General features: G+C 37.8%; 1 protein-coding gene and 1 long non-coding RNA gene across 2 annotated transcripts in view; one reads left to right on the forward strand and one right to left on the reverse strand.

Annotated features, from left to right (window-relative positions):
* Window positions 1-16,645, reverse strand: part of LOC307189933 (small acidic protein) — a 33,005-nt gene extending 16,360 nt beyond the window's left edge. Inside the window, exons 1-2 of the mRNA XM_079928506.1 lie at window positions 16,506-16,645; window positions 11,561-11,644 (exon numbers count right to left, since the gene is read on the reverse strand). Of these exons, the coding sequence (XP_079784632.1) occupies window positions 11,561-11,644; window positions 16,506-16,568 (147 nt within the window). The 5' untranslated portion in view covers window positions 16,569-16,645. The remainder of the gene's footprint in view (window positions 1-11,560; window positions 11,645-16,505) is intronic.
* Window positions 16,646-16,806: 161 nt separating this feature from the next.
* LOC307189935 overlaps window positions 16,807-24,193 on the forward strand; it is an 85,511-nt gene continuing 78,124 nt past the window's right edge. The window contains exon 1 of the long non-coding RNA XR_013829324.1: window positions 16,807-17,047. This is a non-coding gene — a long non-coding RNA (uncharacterized lncRNA). The remainder of the gene's footprint in view (window positions 17,048-24,193) is intronic.

Below are 24,193 nucleotides of genomic sequence, written 5' to 3' on the forward strand. Positions count from 1 at the left end.
GACTACTACTACAACCAATTTATACACCAGTAAAATGGACAACCTAGGAAAAATGGACAAATTCTTAGAAAGGTACCACCATCTCCCAAGACTGAACCAAGAGGAAATAGAAAATATGAAGGGACTAATAACAAGTATTGAAGTTGAAACGGTGATTTAAAAACTTCCAACGGACAAAAGTCCAGGACCAGATGGCTTCACAGGGGAATTCCGTCAAACATTTAGAGATGAGTTAACACCTATCCTTCTAAAACCTCCTGCAGAGGAAGGAATACTCCCAAATTCATTTTATGAAGCCACCATCACCCTGATACCAAAACCAGACAAAGATAACACACAAAAAGAAAATTACAGGCCAATATCACTGATGAACATAGACACACAAATCCTCAACAAAACACTAGCAAACCGAATCCAACAAAACATTAAAAAGATCATACACCATGATCAAGTGGGATTTATCCCAGGGATGCATGGATTTTTCAATATCTGCAAATCAATGTGTGATACACCACTTTAACAAACTGAATAATAAAAACCAAATGATCATCTTGTATTCACAAGATGCTGTGGCCTGCTGTATCAGTAAATGAAGGATATTGTGGCCATCAAACCAGCAGCCACCCTCAACTGTGCACCCTGAGGGGATTCAGGATGGTGAAAAGCATGAAACTGGCCCTAGATAGTTAAGGTGTATATCAAAGGAATGATTTCAATGAGTCCAGACTCTTGAAACTTCCCACACGTGGAAAAGTGTTAAATTCATTAACTTGACATGTTTGGTTTTCCATAATTAACAGTTTAATTAACTAACAGTAATCCTTTGATGTTTCGACTACATAGTTTTTGATGCAAAATGCGTATATCCTGGCTCCTCCCTTACCTCTTTGGAGCAGTCCCTCAGAGCAATATGAGAGGCTGACTTAAGTCCTCAGGAAATCCGCCAAATAAAACATAATTCTCCACTTTTAGGCTGTGTATTTTTTTCAGTTGACAGTTTTGGTGACCAGGAAGGGACTCAGAGCAGACGTCTCTGCTTTGCCTGAACTCTACAAGGAACTGGGGCCTTGGTACCAGCAGAGGCCTGTTGTGCCCATCCGGCTCCGCAGAGTCCAGATGAATTTGGGTGAGTCCCTCCTGGTTCCTGTATCTCCCAATTACTGGCTGATGATCCTGAGTTTTATTTGGCGGTGTCTAACAGGTACTGGCTCCCCAGTTAAAAGATATTGGGGAGTGGCCCCTGCTAGTTGAAAAATACGAGGGGAGCCCAGCTGAAAGACATTGGGAGAAAGTGCCCCCTACCTGAAAGATACTAGGGTAACTCAATTGAAAGACACCAGGATTTCCTCAGTTTGAAAGATACTGAGCAGTCTCAGCTGAACGGTTGGTTAGGTAAGAGGTTTACCTGACATTTTCCTCAAATTGGCTATCTTGACAAGAAGGTGTCAGGATAAAAGTGCACTAATAAAATTTTATGCCTGAGAAATTCAAGTTCAAATGGGAAACAGATTCTCTCAGAGAAATGAGGGGCGTCAGAAAGCCAACCTCCAACTAGCAGTCTAGCCAGATTCGTGTATGTACAGAGCTCATACCTGCAAGTAAATAAAGGAAATCTTGCTCTGAAAATGACTAAATGGAGCTCTTTTATTGTATACGCAGCTATGTTAGAAAAAGTTGGCTTGATAAAAACATATTTTCAGAATTCTGATGTTAAAAAAACAAAAGCCCTTCTAGGGGGAAGTTGCATTCCTCCTCCTGTGTCTTTGAGATGTAAATGTTTTATCTGATCTTCAGGCACGTGCATGTGTGTGTGTTTTGAGTACTTGATCTCTGTCATCCAAAAGGTACACATATGGTGTACATTTAGCAGCCAATCGAATAGACTGAGATTCTGAGCAGGCTTTTTTTTTTTTTTTTTTTGTGGTACGCGGGGCCCCTCACCGCTGCGGCCTCTCCCGCCGCAGAGCACAGGCTCCAGACGCGCAGGCCCCGCGGCATGTGGGATCTTCCCAGACCGGGGCATGAACCCGTGTCCCCTGCATCGGCAGGCGGACTCTCAACCACTGCGCCACCAGGGAAGCCCCCTGAGCAGGCTTTTGTCTGAATTTTTGCCATCTTAACCTTCACTGCGTCAGCCTGTTTAGTGAGGGCTTTACTTTCTTAGACTATTTTTGGGAGTAAACTTTCTGGATCTGTTTAGGTCGCATCCTTCACACTCTCCTGTGGGGAAGCCTCTTGCACCCTATTGGTTTAAGTCACTATTAACATATATCTCATTAATGGCCAGACGACAGATCCTTTAAATTGGAGAAACTTCTAAATTGGTAAATTTTTAGAGAACTCTCATTATAAACAGGTGTTTTATTGATATCTATGGGAAAAAAAAATTAAAGGTGGGAAAAAAATATATAATGGTTTACCTAAGAACTCGCTTAGTTTAAAACAAACCAAAAAAACTGGTTTGGGAGACCTTATTGTGGTTTCTGCTTTCCCTCAATGGATCTTACAGATGCTAATAAAAACATTAGAATAATTAATTAGGTTGATTAACAGAAAAATAAGAGAAAAAACTAAAGGGAAAGTCTAGAGACTCTTTCCCCACAAGGTAAACTTTTTAATGGAACTTATCCCAAATGGATAAAGAAATCTTAAGATGATTACTTTAAAATGGGATAAATAAAATGAATGTTAATGGGATTAAAACAAAACATCTTGATACAACATTCCTAAGGTTCAATGGGCCAAATGGAACCCCCCCTCCACTGTATTGGTACCCAACATTAAAGGACCCCAAGAAAGTCTGCTCTATTTACCCCTGTTTAAAATATATATATTTAAATGGTGGAAGAAAATTACACTGAGGTACCTGACCAACAATTACTTGGGGCAACAATTAGGCCAATTAATCAAGTTGACAAAAGGGCCTGAGTCAGTTGGCTCAACCCCTCACTGGGGACCCCAGAGCCTTTTATACAAAATAGATAAAATGGTCAGAGAATAAAAGCAAGGAAAGCTTCTAGGACTCCTTGTAATACCAAGACTTGTTGAATGGGTCCTAAGAGAAACTAACGTCAAAGGTGTAAAAGTTGGCAGAATTGAGATGAAACTTTATAAAAATTGGTATTTATGTTCACCAATCTACAGAACGCTAATGTAAAAGACAGTTCATAATTGCTTACTTCTTAGTATTCACTAGAAATCAAAGTTTTTAAGGGTTGAGAATTCTAATTTAAATATGAAATTAAAGCTACTAGAAATAATACAGAAAAACAGTTCAGTATGCTAGAAAAATAAGTGTGTTGTGAACAAAGAAGGTATGAGGAATGGATTTGCATTTTGTTAAGGGAAAAGAAAATAATTTTGTCCTAGAGCTAGTTGTTTCTAGATGAGAAAAGTAAGAGACAAAATAATACGGATATAGAAAGTGATGGAAGGATTGTGGAAAAGGAACCCTGAGAAAAGAATTTTGTACACTGTCAGGATTGACTAAACTCAGAATGAATTTAATTATGTAAATGGATTTTGTTATTAAAAGTAGACTGGTACACGATTGGATTTGGTTCCTCTGCTTAAAGAACAAAGGTTTCTTAGAACACTGCTTCTGACAATGGATTGTGTGAGTTTCTCTGTCTTTAAGTGATCTATATTTGCTTTTGAAATCTTTTGTCACTGTGGTTAAGTATTATTTCAGTGACATATGATCCTATTTGACCAAGTGTTGATATTTTTGACAAACTTCCCAAATATCAAATTCTAAAGTTCTTTTGGCCTCCAGCTAACTCTGGGATGCTTCAAAGGAACCAAGACACCTCAGAGAGCAATGTCAAACTAATTAGCTTATGTGGTATGATAAATTAATCAGTTGGCCAAAAAGTTCATTTGGTTTTAAAGTAAAAACAAAAGACACCACATTTTTCATTTTCACCAAGAACTTTATTTATTTTTAAAAAAATATTTAGGGACTTCCCTGGTGGCACAGTGGTTAAGAGTCCACCTGCCAATGCAGGGGACACGGGTTCGAGCCCTGGTCCGGGAAGATCCCACATGCCGCAGAGCAACTAAGCCTGTGCACCACAACTACTGAGCCTGCACTCTAGAGCCCACGAGCAAAAACTACTGAAGCCTGTGCACCTAGAGCCTGTGCTCCACAAAAAGAGAAGCCACCACAATGAGAAGCCTGTGCACTGCAACAAAGAGTGGCCCCCCTCACCGCAACTAGAGAAAGCCTGCGTGCAGCAACGAAGATCCAATGCAGCCAAAAATAAACAAACAAATATTTATTTGGCCGTGTTGGGTCTTAGTTGTGGCACACAGGATTTTTAGTTGTGGCATATGGGATCTTTAGTTGCAACATGTGAACTCTTAGTTGGGGCATGTGGGATCTAGTTCCCTGACCAGGGATCGAACCTGGGTCCCCTGAATTGGGAGTGTGGAGTCTTAGCCACTGGACCACCAGGGAAGTCCCACCAAGAACTTTACTGAACGTATTCACTGTTTTGTTCCACTACCTTCTGCCATTTTTCAGGCAACTTCATAATTCCATCTTCCTAGAAATTTTATCTTTTTGAGCAAAGAACTGTTCCAGCTGCCTTTTACAGTATTCCAGGGAATTGAACTTCTTTCCATTAAGAGAATTTTGTAAAGACTGAATGGAAATCCAAAGGTGCCATGTCTGGTGAATATGGCAGATGAATCAGAATGTCCCAGCCAAGCTGTAACAGTTTTTGCCTGGTCATCAAAGAAACACGCAGGCTTGTGTTATCCTGATGGAAGATTATGCATTTTCTGTTGACTAATTCCAGATGCTTTTCGTCGAGTGCTGCTTTCAGCTGGTCTAACTGGGAGAAGTACTTTTTGGAATTAATCATTTGGTTTTCTGGAAGGAGCTCATAATAGAGGACTCCCTTCCAATCTCACCATATATACAACATCACCTTCTTTGGATGAAGCCCGGCCTTTGGTGTGATTGATGGTGGTTCATTTCGCTTGCCCCATGATCTCTTCCATTTCACATTATTCTACAGTATACACTTTTCATTACCCATCACAATTTGTTTTAAAAACGGAACATTTTTGTTAGGTTTTAGTAGAGAATCGCATGTGGAAATACGGTCAAGAAGGTTTTTTTCACTTATGAGGAACCCAAACATCAAAGCGATGAACATAACCAAATTGGTGGAAATGATTTTCAGTGCTTGATTTGGATATTCTGACTATGTAGGCTATCTTCCATGTGGTGTAACATTGACTGTTCTCAATTTATGTCTTGATTTGATTGCTGTCAACTTCAAATGGTCTACCTGACCACGGAGCATCGTACGGCGAGAAATCTCCAGCACAAAACTTTGCAAACCACTTTTGACACATTCAATCAGTCAAAGGTACTTTATCACAGTACCTTCTCCATACACTGCACAAATCTTTTTTTGCGTTTTAGTTGTGTTTCTACCTTTCTTGAAATAATAAAGCATAATATGCTGAAACTGTTGCTTTTTTTTCTCTTCAATATTAAAATGGCTACACAAAAATTCACCAGTTTTGATAAAGTTTTTTTAAAATGCATACTGATATGACAACTGTCACAATACAATCTAACAAAATTGTTTCGAATGAAGTTAAAGACAACTAAGTGCTACTAGAGACAACCTATGGAAAAACCAAACGAACTTTTTGGCCAACCAATACTTGCAAAGCACTGCCAAGTAACTAGTGATGAACCTTATGTTATATTGTATGTATAAATGTCATTAATACAGATATTCCAAAATTTATATGAAATTACTAAAATCTGAGATATCCTGGTATAACGTTATCAATCATAATTCTAGTTATTATTGAAATATCCAAGTTCCTTGTCAACTGCATTGTAATCAGATCTTTAACCATGGCATTTTAAGTCCTGTCATTTATAAATAGTCATTGTTTTAGTCTGATGCTTTTATAAAAGGAAGATCTTCAAGATGATTCATAAAAAGGACTTTTTAACAAGTATAAGTTTCTGATAACTTTTAGATCATACCACTGAACTGGGTAAGAAATGACAAAACTCTAATGTAAAACCTGACTACTTCATCCAAATCAACAGGAATTACATGGGACTGAATGAATTTATAAATATGATTTATAACTTTATGACTTTTTTGGGGAAATATATTGGCTTTTCCTCTTTGTTTTCCAGAAAAACTTTTCCTCTGTTATGCTATGACCTACAAGTTGATCAAGTATTCTTTTATAAACAAAAATAAAACATATTTTTTCCTCTCTACCTAATCCTTCCATATTTGGCTTCTCCACCTGGCTCTCCTATGGACTTGATGGTTTACTGTGACCAGATTACAACTAGTTATACTAATCACTGTTTTCTCTTTGAATTTAATTTATTTTTTTATACAGCAGGTTCTTATTAGTTATCTATTAATCATTGTTTTAATTTGTTCTCTTTGTTCCTGAATTGTTTATGCTCTGTGTCTCTCTCTGCCGTACTATGACCTTATTAATGTTACTGACTATATTAATTATCCTGTCTAGTTTATAAGATTGTCTCTTACCCAATGTGTAACCAGGTCTCCAAAAAAATTAATGATGGCTAAAGGTCTTGAAACAGTTGATCATACACACACACACACAAATATATATATATATATATGTGTATATAAAAAACTCTACACAGGATAACTGTAACAGTGCAACTCTCGTATGAAAAGAAGCAACAAGAGAAAACATTTTCTAGGTCATAGCAGACTAGCAAGATAGGTGATCCAGAGAATTTTAGATTATTAACAGGTCCTAATCCAAAAATTTGAGTGGCCTATCAACAGAATCTTTGCCTGATCTAGGAATGAGCCTTCCTAGCACTGTGGGACAAAATTGGTCATGAAATGCTTCCCAAATGTCGGTTGAATTTATGATCAAGGGGAAGCACTGTGAATGAAAAATGCTGCCCTATCAGTAAACAAAGGATGTTGCAGCCATCAAACCAGCAGCCATTGCAGCTACTCCCAACCGTGCACCCTGTGGGGATTCAGAATGGAGAAAAGAAGGATACTGGCCCTAGATAGTTAAGGTGCAAATCAAATGAATGATTTCAATGAGTCCAGTCTTGCATCTTCCTAGATGTAGAAAAGTGTTAAGTTCATTAACTTGACACGTCTGGTTTCCCTTAACAGTTTCTTTAATTAACAGTTATCTTTTGATGTTCCAACTATCCAGTTTTTATTGCAAAACTCCTATACATCCTGGTTCCTCCCTTACCTCTTCGGAGCAGTCCCTCAGAGCAATCTGAGAGCTATCTTCTAGGCTTAAGTTCTCAGAAAATCCGCCAAATAAAACATAATTCTCAACTTCTAGGTTGTGCACTTTTTCAGTTGACAATCTCAATAAATGCAGAAAAAACTTTTGATGAAATTCAACATCCATTTTTGATAAAAACTCTCCAGAAAGTGGGCATAGAGGGAACCTACCTCAACATAATAAAGGCCATATATGACAAACCCACAGCTAACATCATACTTAATGGTGAAAAGCTGAAACCATTCCCTCTAAGATCAGGAACAAGACAAGGCTGCCCACTCTTGCCACTTTTATTCAGCATAGTACTGGAAATCCCAGGCACAGCAATCAGACAAGAAAAAGAAATAAAAGAAATCCAAATTGGAAAGGAAGAAATAAAACTGTCACTGTTCGCAGATGACATAACACTATACATAGAAAATCCTAAAGATGCCACCAGAAAACTACCAGAGCTCATCAATGAATTCGGTAAAGTTGCAGGATAAAAAATTAATATACAGAAATTGGTTGTATTTCTATACAGTAACAATGAAATATGAGAAAGAGAAATTAAAGAAACAACCCCATTTACCATCACATCAGAAAGAATAAAATACCTAGGAATAAACCTACTTAAGGTGGCAAAAGAACTGTACTGTGAAAACTATAAGATGCTAATAGAAGAAACTGAAGATGACACAAACAGATGGAAAGATATACCATGTTCTTGAGTGGAAGACTCCGTATTGTTAAAGTGACTATACTTCCCAAGGCCATCTACAGATTCAATGCAATCCCTATCAAATCACCAATGTCATTTTTCACAGAACTAGAACAAATAATTTTAAAATTTGTATGGCCCCAAATAGCCAAAACAATTTTAAGAACAGAGCTGGAGGAATCACACTCCCTGACTTCAGACTATACTACAAAGCTACAGTAATCAAAACTGTATGGTACTGGCACAAAAACAGACAGAAATCAATGGAACGGGATAGAAAGCCCAGAAATAATCCCATGCACTTATGGTCAATTAATCTATGATGAAAGAGGCAAGAATATACAATGGAGAAAAGACCACTAATTTCAAGAAGTGGTGCTTGGAAAACTGGACAACTACATGCATAAGAATGAAATTAGGACATTCTCTAACAGCATATACAAATATAAACTCAAAATGCATTAAAGACATAAATGTAAGACCATATACTACAAAACTCCTAGAGGAAAACACAGGCCAAACACTCTTTGACACAAATCGCAGCATTATTTTTTTGGATTCGTCTCCTAGAGTAATGGAAATAAAACAAAAATAAACAAATGGAACCTAATTGAACTTAAAAGCTTTTGCAGAGCAAACGAAACCATAAGCAAAATGAAAAGACAACCTATGGAATGAGAGAAAATATTTGCAAATGATGCAACCAACAAGGCATTAATTTCCAAAATATACAAATAGTTCATATAGCTCAATACCCAAAACAAAACAAACAAAAACAACCCAACCCAATCAACATACGAGTAGAAGACCTAAATAGACATTTCTCCAAAGAAGACAAACAGATGGCCAACAGGCACATGAAACAATGCTCGATATCACTAATTACTAGAGAAATGCAAATCAAAACTACAAGGAGGTATCACCTCACACTGATCAGAATGGTCATCATCAAAAAGTCTACAAATAATAAATAATGGAGGGGGGTGTGGAGAAAAAGGATCCTTCCGATGCTGTTGGTGTGAATGTAAATTGGTGCAGCCACTATGGAAAACAGTATGGATGTTCCTTAAAAGACTAAGTGTTACCACATGATCCAGCAATCCCACTTCTGGTCATATATCTAGAGAAAACTAACTCAAAAAGATATATGCATCCCAATGTTCATAGCAGCAGCATTTACAACAGCCAAGACATGGAAGCAACCTAAATGTCCATCAACAGGTGAATGGATAAAGAAGAAGTGGTACACACACACACACACACAATGAAATACTACTTAGCCATAAAAAGGAATGAAATAATGCCATTTGCAGCAACATGGATGGACCCAGAGAGTATCATACTAAGTGAAGTCAGACAGAGAGACACAAATATTATGATATCACTTACATGTGAAATCTAAAAATTATGATACAAATGAACTTATTTACAAAACAGAAACAGACTTACATAGAAAACAAACTTATGGTTACCAAAGGGGAAAGGAGGTGGGAGGGATAAATTTGGAATTTTGGGTTAACAAACTACTATATATATATATAATAGATAAACAACAAGGTCCTACTATATAGCACAGGGAACTATATTCAAGATCTTATAATAAACTATAATGGAAAAGAATCTGAAAAAGAATATCAATCTATCTATATATATGCATAACTGAATCACTTCACTGTATACCTGACACTAATACAACATTGTAAATCAGTTATACCTCAATTAAGAAAAAAAAAAACAACTGAAAAAAAGGGGAAATTGTTCACTAAAACTGAGTGAAAGTGAGATTAAATTTGACTTTGCAAAGCAATCTTAACCAATTATCTGTGTATATAGTAAATAACAAATCACCCTATTGTGAAATCATGACACATTCTCCATACCCAAAGATGATACTCCTGAAAAGGTTCAAGCATTAATGCTTATTGCCTTACATGTTATTAGCACAAAAGCAAATCAATAATTCAGTAGTTTGTTCCTTTATTGCAGAAGACACCTCATAACAAGATTTGAATATACATAATGGCATCAAGTTATTCTAAGATGATAGTATTATACTGGTCTATCATACTTTCTCAGCTGGTTCTCCCTGTGACCAATAAAATACTCAGTGGCTAGGATTAGGAATGTACTTTGGGGCCACAAAATAGTATAAATCTAAACAGCCTACTTAAAAGATCAAAGCTATGATCTTTGCACTGTTAGCAAAGAATTTAACGTATGCTATGCCCATTGATCGGCAGCCAAATTTTTTTTTAATTGTTCAATTTGTTCTCCACCCACCCCCGCCCTGTTTTATTGAGATACAATTGACTATTGGTAGCTAAATTTCATACATTTTATGTTAGGGTGTTTCTTCCTAGGTACTTAAAGAAATGTGATCCTACTAGGTTGAGCATACCCTTAAACTATTACTTTACATATCCTTAGCAAAATCTTTTATTTGCATGAACCAAGAGAAACTTCAGACTACTTTCTATGACAATTCACAAATTATTGGGAAATCTGGATTAATGTGATATTATACAAATGCTTCCTTTGTATAGGGCTTAACATCTTACATGATCTCTCCCTATGCCCAAATCCACTGTTCTAGTCTGGCTAACTCTTAATCCCCTCAGATTCAGATCAATTCTATTTCTGGGAAGCTTTCTTGTGCTGCTAAGCCAGAGTGAGCTTCCCTTGCCTGTTGATTCCACAGCATTATGTGCATAGCTCTTCCATAGCAATTATAATTCTATATTGTCATTATCTGGTTTCCTCCAGCACATGATAGCTCCAAACTTATGTTACTGATCTACGTGACCCCCTCACCCAGGACCTAGTACAGTGCCTGGCATGTAGTAGTCAACAGCTGTTGGTAAAATGCATTCCCATACAAATAAAAAACAAAGGGCAGAACTTATTTCTAAAGAGCTTAAAAGAGAAAAAAGTTTTCCTTTTTCTTCCACATCAGGTTTGCAGAAAGATTACTGGGACAGTGTTAGGAAAATAAATGTACTTGCTTACAAAAAAAAATCAGTATTTAGAGATCACTGTATTTGCATGTAAAAATTAATTGCTAGGAACAAGAGTTTTTTCCAACACGTGATGTTTCCTGGCACCTATATTTTATATCTTCTATTACGTTAATCGAACTGAAAAAGATTTCAAAATATACTGAACATTTTTAAAATTAAGTTTTTGACAAAGGCTATTCCCTTGGCTACTACTTCAAGGGCTGGAAGGAACTATAAAATATGAAAGACCTACCAAATGGTCTGACCAGAAGTACCTTGTATCAAATTATCAGGCTAACAGATGGCAAATCATGAACTTTCACGTTTTCTTTCTTCCACGAGAGTCTCCTCAAACCAAATTTTTTCTCTATGCAGTCTCTAAACATTACCACCCAGTGGCACTGAGAATCCTAGAAGCAGCTCAGTGAGGTCAGCTATATTGCCGAAAGCCTAAAGTAGTCATGCAGAACAGTAAAATGGGATCCAAGTGTATTCATTCCTTCTCACTTAACATACATAAAAAAGGGCATTATTTTCACAGAAAAGGTAAAAATGTATTCTGTCTGATGCTTACCTTTCCTGCACCCATAAGTCTCAAGAACTTTTGTTTTCTTTCTTCATTACCTAAGTCTGCTGCCTCCCAATTGCTAGATCCAAGCTGGAAAAGAAATTAGCCAATTAATCTTTTTTGCATAGTAATAAATATTTAAAAATTTAGAGTCTACCAGTAAATCCCAAGCTTTTTCCCCCTGTCAGTTTTCACTATAAACTGGACTCACTCTTGCTTAGGAAGTTAAGCATATGCATAATATTCGAATTAGAATATACTCCTTTTCTGTTACCTTAAGGGAAAGTCCTTTAGTTCTTTTGCAGCCAGAGATCTGGTTTTCAAAAGTTTATACTATAAGAATTACCTGGAGGGCTGGTTAAAACACAAACTGCTGGGCTACACCTCAAGAGTTTCAAACTTAGCAGATCTGGGGTGGGGCTTGAAGATTTATTTCACTTCTAACAAATTCCTAAGAGATGCTGATGCTGCTGATGTAGGGTACCACACTTTGAGACCTACTGCCTTAGAGCCTTGCAGGGCCCTAGGGTACCTAATACTTTGAACCCAGGAGGCTGCTACAGCTGTTAACTGAACTTAAAACCCTGGCTATATTGATATTCTAAAGAACAGTACAATATCAGAGTCAACTGGACCCAATTTTAGTTTCTTTTTTGAACACTTTCCTTATTTGTAAGGACTGATGTGTGAGGACTTTTTTTTTTAATATTTATTTGGTTGGGCCCAGTCTTAGTTGTGGCAGGCTGCCTCCTTAGCTACTGCATGCGAACTCTTAGCTGTGGCATGCATGTGGGATCTAGTTCCCTGACCAGGGATTAAACCCAGGCCCCGGGCATTGGGAGTGCAAAGTCTTAACCACTGTGCCACCAGGGAAGTACCTGTTAGGACTTTTATTCTTACTTAAAGGTCTTCCAAAGAACAAAGAGAAAATTTACTATTTTTTTTTTTAAAAAAGAACAGAACTCATTCTATCTTGTAATTATCAAATGGGTCTATTGAACCCTTTTATAAATCTAATATATATTATGGAATCCTAGCGATATTTTTCCCTACATATTGAAACAAATTTAAGAATTATTTCATTATAATTCATTAATCATTCCCAAATATGCTAAAAATGACTAAAATAATGAGATAGAAAAATGGTAGAAAAGTTTTCTCATCGTGTTGTCCAAAGTGCTGCATCATCTTTCAAGAAGACATCACCCCTCTGTTGTATGCTTCTAGCTCTCTTTGGACCCAGCTGAAAATTTTAATTTCTACTCATGACAACCGAGTAAAAAACTGAAAACTGACAGAAGGCATTTCACAATTATTAGACGAATAACAAGGTGAATGCAAAATGACAGGTAGTGTCTAAACTAATGATAATGGCAAACTTAACTGCAATTAAACGAGTTTTTGGATGATGAAATACTAGATAACTTTTCTCCAACCGGGAGTCAATGAGAGACAAAATAACAAAAATATATGGTACTTTCATCTAGAAAGCCATTCAATAGGAAGAACTTCATCTTGCAATATTTTGCAATATTGCTACAACAGCCTGGACCATCCCGTTTTTCTAAAGAGGTATGTGACTATTTAATATCATCTTTTATGATATTTGTACACCAAAATTTACTTGATATGGTTTGTAAGTGGACAAGTACCGAGGGCAGGTGACTAGAAGGAATATAGAAATGAAAAACATTCATTGGATTGATCATTCTAATTGAGTTTATAATCTAAAAATGAAAATGTTTTGCAATTATAGAGCAAAGAGGACAAACCCCGTTTGACACAAAACTATGAGCAATGAAAACACTTCAAAAAAATTCTTCAAGTATCATATTTTGATGATGCAAATCCAAGAACTAAAATAAAGCTAAAATCTATTAGAAACATATTTGAAATCTGAAATTATATGTTTCAGTTTCACACATGACAACTGATAAGCTGTTAGCTATATTCAGAAAATGCTAAACATTTTGGGTATATATATAGTGAAAAATCAAGAAAACTAGGTTTGCTATGGTTCAGTTCATATCAAAATTTCTAATAAAGTTGTTTTTACTATCCTTTTATTCTTCTGAATATTATTCATAAAAGACTAATAGAATAATACATATATCAAACAATGATGACCATCCCACCTGGGCATATGAGAGTTGAAGTATTTGTACCATACTGGACACCCACTTATGGCTATTCCTTTTGGCTACCTAAGTTCCAAATCTCTACTTCTTTCCATCTGACAGTTCATATTTTTTCATAGACTAGTTAGTTCTTAACTGTTTCTGGCTCAATATAGTTAAAACAAAACAAAAAACCAAAAAACAAAGTACCAGTGAGGCTTAAGTTCTGATTCTCACTAAATCACTGTTCCCTGGACCTGGCATAGAGTAGCAAGTACCTTGCTCAAGTGCTGCATTCTAAAAATCACATGGGTGCCTGATACATTCTCAGAGATTCTCCACCAGTTACTAAAATTAACCTCCCCATTCCTCTTACTTCCTGAAAGATAGCTTTCAATTCTCCCCTCTAATCAAACCAATGAAACCATTTTTAAGTTGGCTTCATCCTTAATACCCTTATTATAGAACAGCAGTCAATTTACCTCCTCCTCAGTACACCCTGTAGTAACTCTTAGAATTTATTTCTACCATTGTCAGCGTTTTCCTACAACTGGATTCAATGATTTGTTACCCCCATTAAATGTGTGAGGTCAGTGGGCAAAGAAAACTTTGATTATCTTTTACATGCAGAGGTTTATTAGAAATTGCTGACCAACTACACACTATAATTGGGTTATTTTCTAAACGTAGACATATATTTAAAAAACAAATATATTATATTCTGGGGCTTCCCTGGTGGCGCAGTGGTTAAGAATCCGCCTGCCAATGCAGGGGACACAGGTTCGAGCCCTGGTCTGGGAAGATCCCACATGCCGTAGAGCAACTAAGCCCGTGCGCCACAACTACTGAGCCTGCGCTCTAGAGCTCGTGAGCCACAACTACTGAAGCCTGTGCCCCTAGAGCCTGTGCTCTGCAACAAGAGAAACCACTGCAATGAGAAGCCCTTGCACCGCAACGAAGAGTAGACCCCGCTCTCCACAACTAGAGAAAGCCCGCGCACAGCAACAAAGACCCAACGTAGCCAATAAATAGAATAAATCTATTAAAAATATATATTATGCTTAAAAGATTAAAAACACAAGCACTTAAAGATAACTCCCAATTACCAACAAAAATAAAATTAATATTAAAGAAACTGACTAAAAAAAAAAAATCACCGTCAAGGGACAAGTTACTGCTGTATTGCACTAAAATATAGAATTAGCAACATAATCCTTTTCAGATAACGCGTGAAGGTCCTAGGACCTAATCTTGAATTGCAACTGTAACCACCTCTTTTAAAGAAAATGCTTATAGGATTGGAAAAGGTCTTAAAGGTCATCTAGTTTAAACTGATCCCATCAAAAGCTGTAGAGATTTAATTACTTAATCCCTTTAACTTTGTTAAATTACCTAATATCACCTAGAGTTTTGTGTCAAAAAGATTATTTCTTTGATTCTAGCAAAACAGGTGCTTGACATTCTAGCAATCAAGTCACAGTTAAATACCAGGAGGAAAACAATGTAATAGTTTTTAAAAGGGCACCCAAGTTACTCAAAAGCCTAGATACATTCCTGGTAGGTACTGGTCTACCACATTAACAAGAAAAGATCTCAAAACCAGTTGTAGGGAGGAACAGCAGGAATGAATAAATCTCACTATATAACTATTTGTCCCCAAATCTTTACTGATTACTAATCTTTCTGCACAGCTAAAATCAATTTCAGTAAAGAGCCTTACTATTCTGGACCTAACCCCACCACTTACCCAAAGAGGGATGAGTCTTAACATCATCTCATTTGCTACAATCGATGCACTAACAGTGTTCAGTGAGCTTTCTATAGTTCGCAAAGTAAAATATTATGAAAGGAACTCAACTGCACTATAGAAAATAAACTCTACACATTCAGAAATTGACAGCACTTTAAACAACCTAAAGAAAACTAGATGTCCTCCCTTCTTCACTCTTAACTATGACCTCTCCATCGGCCCCCCCCCCCCCAGTTTCCCCATCAACGTTTCCATGGCATTTATCCATTGTATGAAGGACCCAGTTTTACGTTTACTGGTTACTGCAGCATCCATGACACCGCGCTAGGGGCTAGTACAAACACACAAAAGGCCTAGGATAAACACCACAGTTATTCATCTTTGAATTCCCAACACCTGGCACAGCAGTAAATATTTAATGGTTTACTTTAAGGAATGAATGCTTTGCAATTTAAACTGGCAACTGTAGGGGGAGGGAGGAGAGGGAAAAGAGGTACTTGACATCGAAACGGGCTTCTACGTCTCAACGTATTAGGCCTCAGCACGGTGCGCCAGAACCAAATTATTCCCCTGGTACCATTTTTCCGTTCAATATTTTATTGGTTTACTCTTAATAGTACAGTTAAGTTTAACTCTTAACAGTACATTGCAAAAATAATCCCGGCCAGAAAAATCTGTCCAAATTTGCATGAACATCTTGACTTTATCACAGCAGCATTTTAAGCCTAAAACAGGGAGGATCTTGCCGTTTCTACTGAATAGAAAGGCCCCATAAAGAAGCTTCATCAGCCCACGAACAGGCAAACATGGTCCCTTGACTAAGCTCTTTCACTTCTCAACCATTCAGGATTTCCTTCCTCGATTCCCCTTCCTACGCAGGCCTCCGGCTCTTAGCATGCGGACCTCTTCAAACATTCCAACTCAAATTAAGCAAAAGGGATATTTCCCATTCTTCTGGGTCCTTCCCCTCGGCCCTCCCCCTTCAGGTCACCTCAGACGCTTCCTCCGTCTTCATCCACCCTTCCCGGCCTACCCCAGCCTTTAGTAGGCCTCAACCCTCCACCACTCCGCCATTGTTATTTACATCGTCGTCTGGGGAGGCTGAACGCTTCACCCCGTGCGGATGGGACTCTCTGGCAGCACTCATCGTTGCGGAGACCCCAACGGGAAATGCCGAACCCACTCGCCGTTCTCCTCAGCCGCGGCGCCAGCAGCCTGCAGTCCGCCACCAGCCCAAGGAGCGCCACTCCACAACGCAGAGCCTCTCCGGGTCTTCTCCGCCACTGTCGTCACCGCCGCGTGCGCTCTCCACCCCGGAGCGCTCTGGGAGTTGTAGTTTTCTGGTTCACCACATACCGCCTGAACAAAGGGGACGGAGGGTTGACTAAAACTACAAATCCCAGGAAGCCCAGCGGCGCAGCTCGCGCTGTGTGGCGGGAGTGCCCGCCGAAGCTGCGTCTTCCTCGGCTGGTGGAGGGAGCTTTTCGTCGAGTGGATATGGCGGTGATCCTTGTGCTCAAGCTTCGTCGCTACAGAAAGAGACTTAGGCTGGCTTTTCGCATTTTCCTGTGAGACGCTGCCCCATTGACAAATGCATTCGTTATAGTTAAGCACCTAGGTTTAAAGGTAATGTTTGAGGCTTATTGAATCCTCACGAGTACAGTCACCGCAAGACAAAAACCGTTCAGAAAAAAATATGGCTCCTACCGTTTCCCCCGTGGTGTTCTCTATTGCTCGTAGGTGATTTCTAAATCGGTGGGGCAGCTTTTAAAAAACTCCCGCCAAACATTTTCCCGCTTTCTCATTCTCACTGAAATGAGTTCATATTGGTGGTAAATGCCACTTAATTGGCCATTATTGTAACCAAGGTTCATATGAGGGAATCCTGTAAGCTTTCCATGCGGCTTTATGTGAAGTGGGAGTGACCCTCTTCAACCTCGCTGCTGGTATGTAGGCTTTGTACTTTGGGGGCCTTTTCAAAGTGAAGTCCATCTCTGCGAAAAAGCCTTGTATCTTTTTCTTTTCTTTTTAAGAAATATTTACTTAAAAAAAATTGAGGTGAAATTAACATTATACAAAATTAACCATTTTAAAGTGTACAGTTAAGTAGCACTTAGTACATAAACAGTGCTGTGCAACCGTCACCTCTTTCTAGTTCCAAGACATTTTCATCACCCCAAAAGGAACTGTCAATACCCATTAAGCAGCCCTTCCCCCATCTCCCCTCTCCCCACCAACCATTGTCAGAAAGAAAGCACTGAATCTATAGGTATTACTAGGATACTGGAGTTTAATTCATGGAGTGTCAAGGTATCTGAAGTTTTAACTAGGCCTGAATCTGAACCTCCTTTTTCCTTACTTATTCTGAAGCTTTCTGACCTTGTTCAGAATTTTAATTTTGTTCTAAAACAAGTAAGTACAGTCTGTACAGACAATACAGATGAAGAGTGCATTTTGGTACTGAGAGCAGCCTGTGAAACTGCTTAACTATTAGCTTATGATCTCAGCAGTTACACTAGTTTGCCTGCCTGTGCAGAAATAGTATTACTTTCCTAGATTTCAGATGATCACTGAATCTTTTATAGAACTGTGACTAGTGGAAGACAGTTCTTTAACTTATGCAGTCATGTATTCAAATTTTGCTCTTTTATTTTGGAAGCAAAGGAATAACAATTCTAATTAGGGTAATATTTTTAAAAATCTAAGGTAGGGTCATATTTTATAACCAAGCAAGGGTATCTTTATCAATTAGTTCTGTGGTAAGAATAAACCTTAAGGAGGAGAAGAGTAAACCCATGAGGAGAAAAGGTATTTTTGGGAAGTGGTTGCTTGCTCTTTACTATTAATTAAATTATTTATAGTGCTTTGCCTAACTCCATGATTCTACCAAGTTTCTATTATCATAACTACAATGAAATACAGTTAAGTTACAGAATTTTCTAGGATGGACTACAGTTCATACTCAAAGGGTTTGACAGAGTATAATATATATAATTTAGAATCCTTACTTTTGTTATCAATAAACAAATAGGATGGCTGAATAGGTAATGTAGACTTCTGAAAGAATTCTGAAATAAAAAAGGACCATCAATAAGGTTAGTAGTTAGTATATAGTTCAAACTTTACTAATTGATGAAAGTCCAGAAAAGTTTAATGAGCTAGTGAACTTTTATTTCTTCACCAGAATTGTTGGCACTTGGATGGCTAAATTTTCAAGTTATCATAAAACAAGATTAAAATCCAAGAAGTAACGTAGGAGATAATAAAGTCTGGATCGTTTCATCAGATTTTATTCAGTTTCATATACAGAAGGCTATAGTTAAGGATGAAATTATGCAGTGTAATAGAACTGCATGTGTGGCAGAAAAACTCGGTAATACTCTTTTTCCTTGTATTTTTTTTAACATCTTTATTGGAGTATAATTACTTTACAATGGTGTGTTAGTTTCTGCTTTATAACAAAGTGAATCAGTTATACATATACACATGTTCCCATATCTCTTCCCTCTTGGATCTCCCTCCCTCCCATCCTCCCTATCCCACCCCTCTAGGTGATCACAAAGCACCGCTGAGCTGATCTCCCTGTGCTATGTGGCTGCTTCCCACTAACTAGCTATTCTACGTTTGGTAGTGTATATATGTCCATGCCACTCTCTCACTTTGTCACAGCCTACCCTTCGCCCTCCCCACATCCTCAAGTCCATTCTCTAGTAGGTCTGCATCTCCATTCCTGTCTTACCCCTAGGTTCTTCATGACCTTTTTTTTTCCTTAGATTCCATATATATGTATTAGCATACGGCATTTGTTTTTCTCTTTCTGACTTACTTCACTCTGTATGACAGACTCTAGGTCCATCCACCTCAATACAAATAACTCAATTTCGTTTCTTTTTGTGGCTGAGTAATATTCCATTGTATATATGTGCCACATCTTCTTTATCTATTCATCCGATGATGAACACTTAGGTTGCTTCCATCTCCTGGCTATTCTAAATAGAGCTGCAATGAACATTTTGGTACATGACTCTTTTTGAATTATGGTTTTCTCAGGGTATATGCCCAGTAGTGGGATTGCTGGGTCGTGTGGTAGTTCTATTTGTAGTTTTTTAAGGAACCTCTATACTGTTCTCCATAGTGGCTGTATCAATTTACATTCCCACAAACAGAGCAAGAGGGTTCCCTTTTCTCCACACCCTCTCCAGCATTTATTGTTTCTAGATTTTTTGATGATGGCCATTCTGACCGGTGTGAGATGATATCTCATTGTAGTTTTGATTTGCATTTCTCTAATGATTAATGATGTTGAGCATTCTTTCATGTGTTTGTTGGCAGTCTGTATATCTTCTTTGGAGAAATGTCTGTTTAGGTCTTCTGCCCATTTTTGGATTCGGTTGTTTGGGGTTTTTTGTTTGTTTTTTTTGCGGTACACGGGCCTGTCACTGTTGTGGCCTCTCCCGTTGCGGAGCACAGGCTCCGGATGCGCAGGCTTAGCGGCCATGGCTCACGGGCCCAGCCGCTCCGTGACATGTGGGATCCTCCTGGACCAGGGCACGAACCCACATGCCCTGCATCGGCAGGCGGACTCTCAACCACTGTGCCACCAGGGAAGCCCGGGTTGCTGGGTTTTTTTGATATTGAGCTGCATGAGCTGCTTGTAAATTTTGGAGATTAACCCTTTGTCAGTTGCTTCATTTGCAAATATTTTCTCCCATTCTGAGGGTTGTCTTTTGGTCTTGTTTATGGTTTCCTTTGCTGTGCAAAAGCTTTTAAGTTTCATTAGGTCCCATTTGTTTATTTTTATTTCCATTTCTCTAGGAGGTGGGTCAAAAAGGATCTTGCTGTGATTTATGTCATAGAGTGTTCTGCCTATGTTTTCCTCTAAGAGTTTGATAGTTTCTGGCCTTAAATTTAGGTCTTTAATCCATTTTGAGCTTATTTTTGTGTGTGGTGTTAGGGAGTGTTCTAATCTCATACTTTTACATGTACCTGTCCAGTTTTCCCAGCACCACTTATTGAAGAGGCTGTCTTTTCTCCACTGTATATTCTTGCCTCCTTTATCAAAGATAAGGTGACCATATGTGCGTGGGTTTATATCTGGGCTTTCTATCCTGTTCTTTGATCTGTATTTCTGTTTTTGTGCCATTACCATACTGTCTCGATTACTGTAGCTTTGTAGTATAGTCTGAAGTCAGGGAGCCTGATTCCTCCAGCTCGATTTTTCGTTCTCAAGATTGCTTTGGCTATTCGGGGTCTTTTGTGTTTCCATACAAATTGTGAAATTTTTTTTTGTTTGTTTGTTTTTTTGTTTTCTTCTGTATGCGGGCCTCGCACTGTTGTGGCCTCTCCCATTGCAGAGCAAAGGCTCTGGACGCGCAGGCTCAGTGGCCATGGCTCACGGGCCCAGCCGCTCCGTGGCATGTACAATCCTCCCTGACCGGGGCACGAACCTGTGTCCCCTGCATCGGCAGGTGGACTCTCAACCACTGCGCCACCAGGGAAGCCCTTATACAAATTGTGAAATTTTTTGTTCTAGTTCTGTGAAAAATGGCAGTGGTAGTTTGATAGGGATTACATTCAATCTATAGATTGCTTTGGGTAGTAGTGTCATTTTCACAATGTTGATTCTTTCAATCCAAGAACATGGTATATCTCTCCATCTATTTGTATCATCTTTAATTTCTTTCATCAGTGTCTTATAATTTTCTGCATACAGGTCTTTTGTCTCCTTAGGTAAGTTTATTCCTAGATATTTTATTCTTTTTGTTTCAATGGTAAATGGGAGTGATTTCTTGATTTCACGTTCAGATTTTTCATCATTAGTGTATAGGAATGCCAGAGATTTCTGTGCATTAATTTTTTATCCTGCTACTTTACCAAATTCATTGATTAGCTCTAGTAGTTTTCTGGTAGCATCTTTAGGATTCTCTATGTATAGTATCATGTCATCTGCAAACAGTGACAGCTTTACTTCTTCTTTTCCGATTTGAATTCCTTTTATTTCTTTTTCTTCTCTGATTGCTGTGGCTAAAACTTCCAAAACTACGTTGAATAATAGTGGTGAGAGTGGGCAACCTTGTCTTGTTCCTGATCTTAGTGGAAATGGTTTCAGTTTTTCACCATTGAGGACAATGTTGGCTGTGGGTTTGTCATATATGGCCTTTATTATGTTGAGGAAAGTTCCCTCTATGCCTACTTTCTGCAGTGTTTTTATTATAAATGGGTGTTGAATTTTGTCAAAAGCTTTCTCTGCATCGATTGAGATGATCATATGGTTTTTCTCCTTCAGTTTGTTAATATGGTGTATCACATTGATTGATTTGCGTATATTGAAGAATCCTTGCATTCCTGGAATAAACCACACTTGATCATGGCGTATGATCCTTTTAATGTGCTGTTGGATTCTGTTTGTTAGTATTTTGTTGAGGATTTTTGCATCTCTGTTCATCAGTGATATTGGCCTGTAGTTTTCTTTCTTTGTGACATCTTTGTCTGGTTTTGGTCTCAGGGTGATGGTGGCCTCGTAGAATGAGTTTGGGAGTGTTCCTCCCTCTGCTGTATTTTAGAAGAGTTTGAGAAGGATATGTATTAGCTTTTCTCTAAACGTTTGATAGAATTCACCTGTGAAGCCATCTGGTCCTGGGCTTTTGTTTGTTGGAAGATTTTTAATCACAGTTTCAATTTCAGTGCTTGTGATTGGTCTGTTCATATTTTCTATTTCTTCCTGATTCAGTCTTGGAAGGTTGTGCATTTCTAAGAATTTGTCCATTTCTTCCAGGTTGTCCATTTTATTGGCATATAGTTGCTTGTAGTAATCTCTCATGATCTTTTGTATATCTACAGTGTCAGTTGTTACTTCTCCTTTTTCATTTCTAATTCTATTGATTTGAGTTTTCTCCCTTTTTTTCTTGATGAGCCTTGCTAATGGTTTATCAATTTTGTTTATCTTCTCAAAGAACCAGCTTTTAGTTGTATTGATCTTTGCTATTGTTTCCTTCCTTTCTTTTTCATTTATTTCTGATATGATCTTTATGATTTCTTTCCTTCTGCTAACTTTGGGGCTTTTTTGTTCGTCTTTCTCTAATTGCTTTAGGTGCAAGGTTAGGTTGTTTATTCGAGATGTTTCCTGTTTCTTAAGGTGGGATTGTTTTGCTATAAACTTCCCTCTTAGAACTGCTTTTGCTGCATCCCATAGGTTTTGGGTCGTCGTGTCTCCATTGACATTTGTTTCTAGGTATTTTTTTATTTCCTCTTTGATTTCTTAAGTGATCACTTCGTTATTAAGTAGTGTATTGTTTAGCCTCCATGTGTTTTTATTTTTTACAGATCTTTTCCTGTAATTGATATCTAGTCTTATAGCATTGTGGTCGGAAAAGATACTTGATACAATTTCAATTTTCTTAAATTTACCAAGGCTTGATTTGTGACCCAAGATATGATCTATCCTGGAGAATGTTCCATGAGCACTTGAGAAAAATGTGTATTCTGTTGTTTTTGGATGGAATGTCTTATAAATATCAATTAAGTCCATCTTGTTTAGTGTATCATTTAAAGCTTGTGTTCCCTTATTTATTTTCATTTTGGATGATCTGTCAATTGGTGAAAGTGGGGTGTTAAAGTCCCCTACTATGAATGTGTTACTGTCGATTTCCCCTTTTATGGCTGTTAGTATTTGCCTTATGTATTGAGGTGGTCCTATGTTGGGTGCATTCTTCCTTGTTTTTAAAAACAAGAAGATACTCTAAAATACCTTCTTCAGGATTGGAACTGTTCCATCTTCATTTTTTTTGTTTCTGTATCTTCTAGGACAATGCCTGCCACAGGGTAGTTAATATTTTTTAAATTAATATAGGAAATATGAAATTATACAGTGTAACAGAGTTATATCTCGTATAAGGCCCAGAAACTCTGCAGTGTCCTTCTTTCTTGGGTAGTAAAGACAAGGAAAGGAGACCCTGTTACTTAGGATTTTAAAATAATTTTCCTGAGTATAGAGACCATGCCTTCCTCAGTTTTATATACTCAATGCTTAGCATGTAGTAGGCATTCATAAATATTTGTTGAGTGCATACATTGATATCCCTCAACTAAGGGGAGTCATAACTGAGCATAGTTAACAAACCTAAAGAAGAAATAAAAGCTCTGTACAAAAAAAATCTGCTGTTTTACTTGAGACTAAAAAAAAATTCCTGAAGCCATTATTATAACTATTATATATTGAATTCCACTATGTGCTATATACTTTGCTAGGTGCTTTTTAAATAACTGATATCAAAGCTTCACAACAATTTGCAAGAATCTTTATTTTATAGATAATGAAGCTTAAGAAATGTTAAATACTTGCCCATAATCATAGAGTTACCGAGCGAGTGGTTCAGCTGGGATTGAGTCCTTAAGTCTGTCAAACTCCAAAAACCCATGTACTTTCCACTGTGCCAGTATAACTCAACATTTATATAGGTACTTAGTATGTGTCAGGCAGTGTGCTAAATTTCTGGAAAACCAGAATAAATAATAAGTAATCCCTTACCTCAAGGAGTTTACAGTTTGGTGGGGGAAGAATGATTAAATGGCACCAGTAAGTTACAGCAGTTCATTTTAGCTGAGGGAAAAGGGGAAATTCTTCCCCAAAAGTTTTTGAGCTAGGCCTTGGAAAACAGTGGAGGCAGGGTGGGGCATGTATTTGGAAATGGTTAGTGTCTTGTGTGACTGAAACCTGATAAGCACAAAAGTATCATATTCCGAGACAAAACTCTGTAGCCTGATCAAAGCCAG

This window comes from Stenella coeruleoalba (assembly GCF_951394435.1).
Source record: "Stenella coeruleoalba genome assembly, chromosome: 8".
NCBI lineage: Eukaryota > Metazoa > Chordata > Mammalia > Artiodactyla > Delphinidae > Stenella > Stenella coeruleoalba.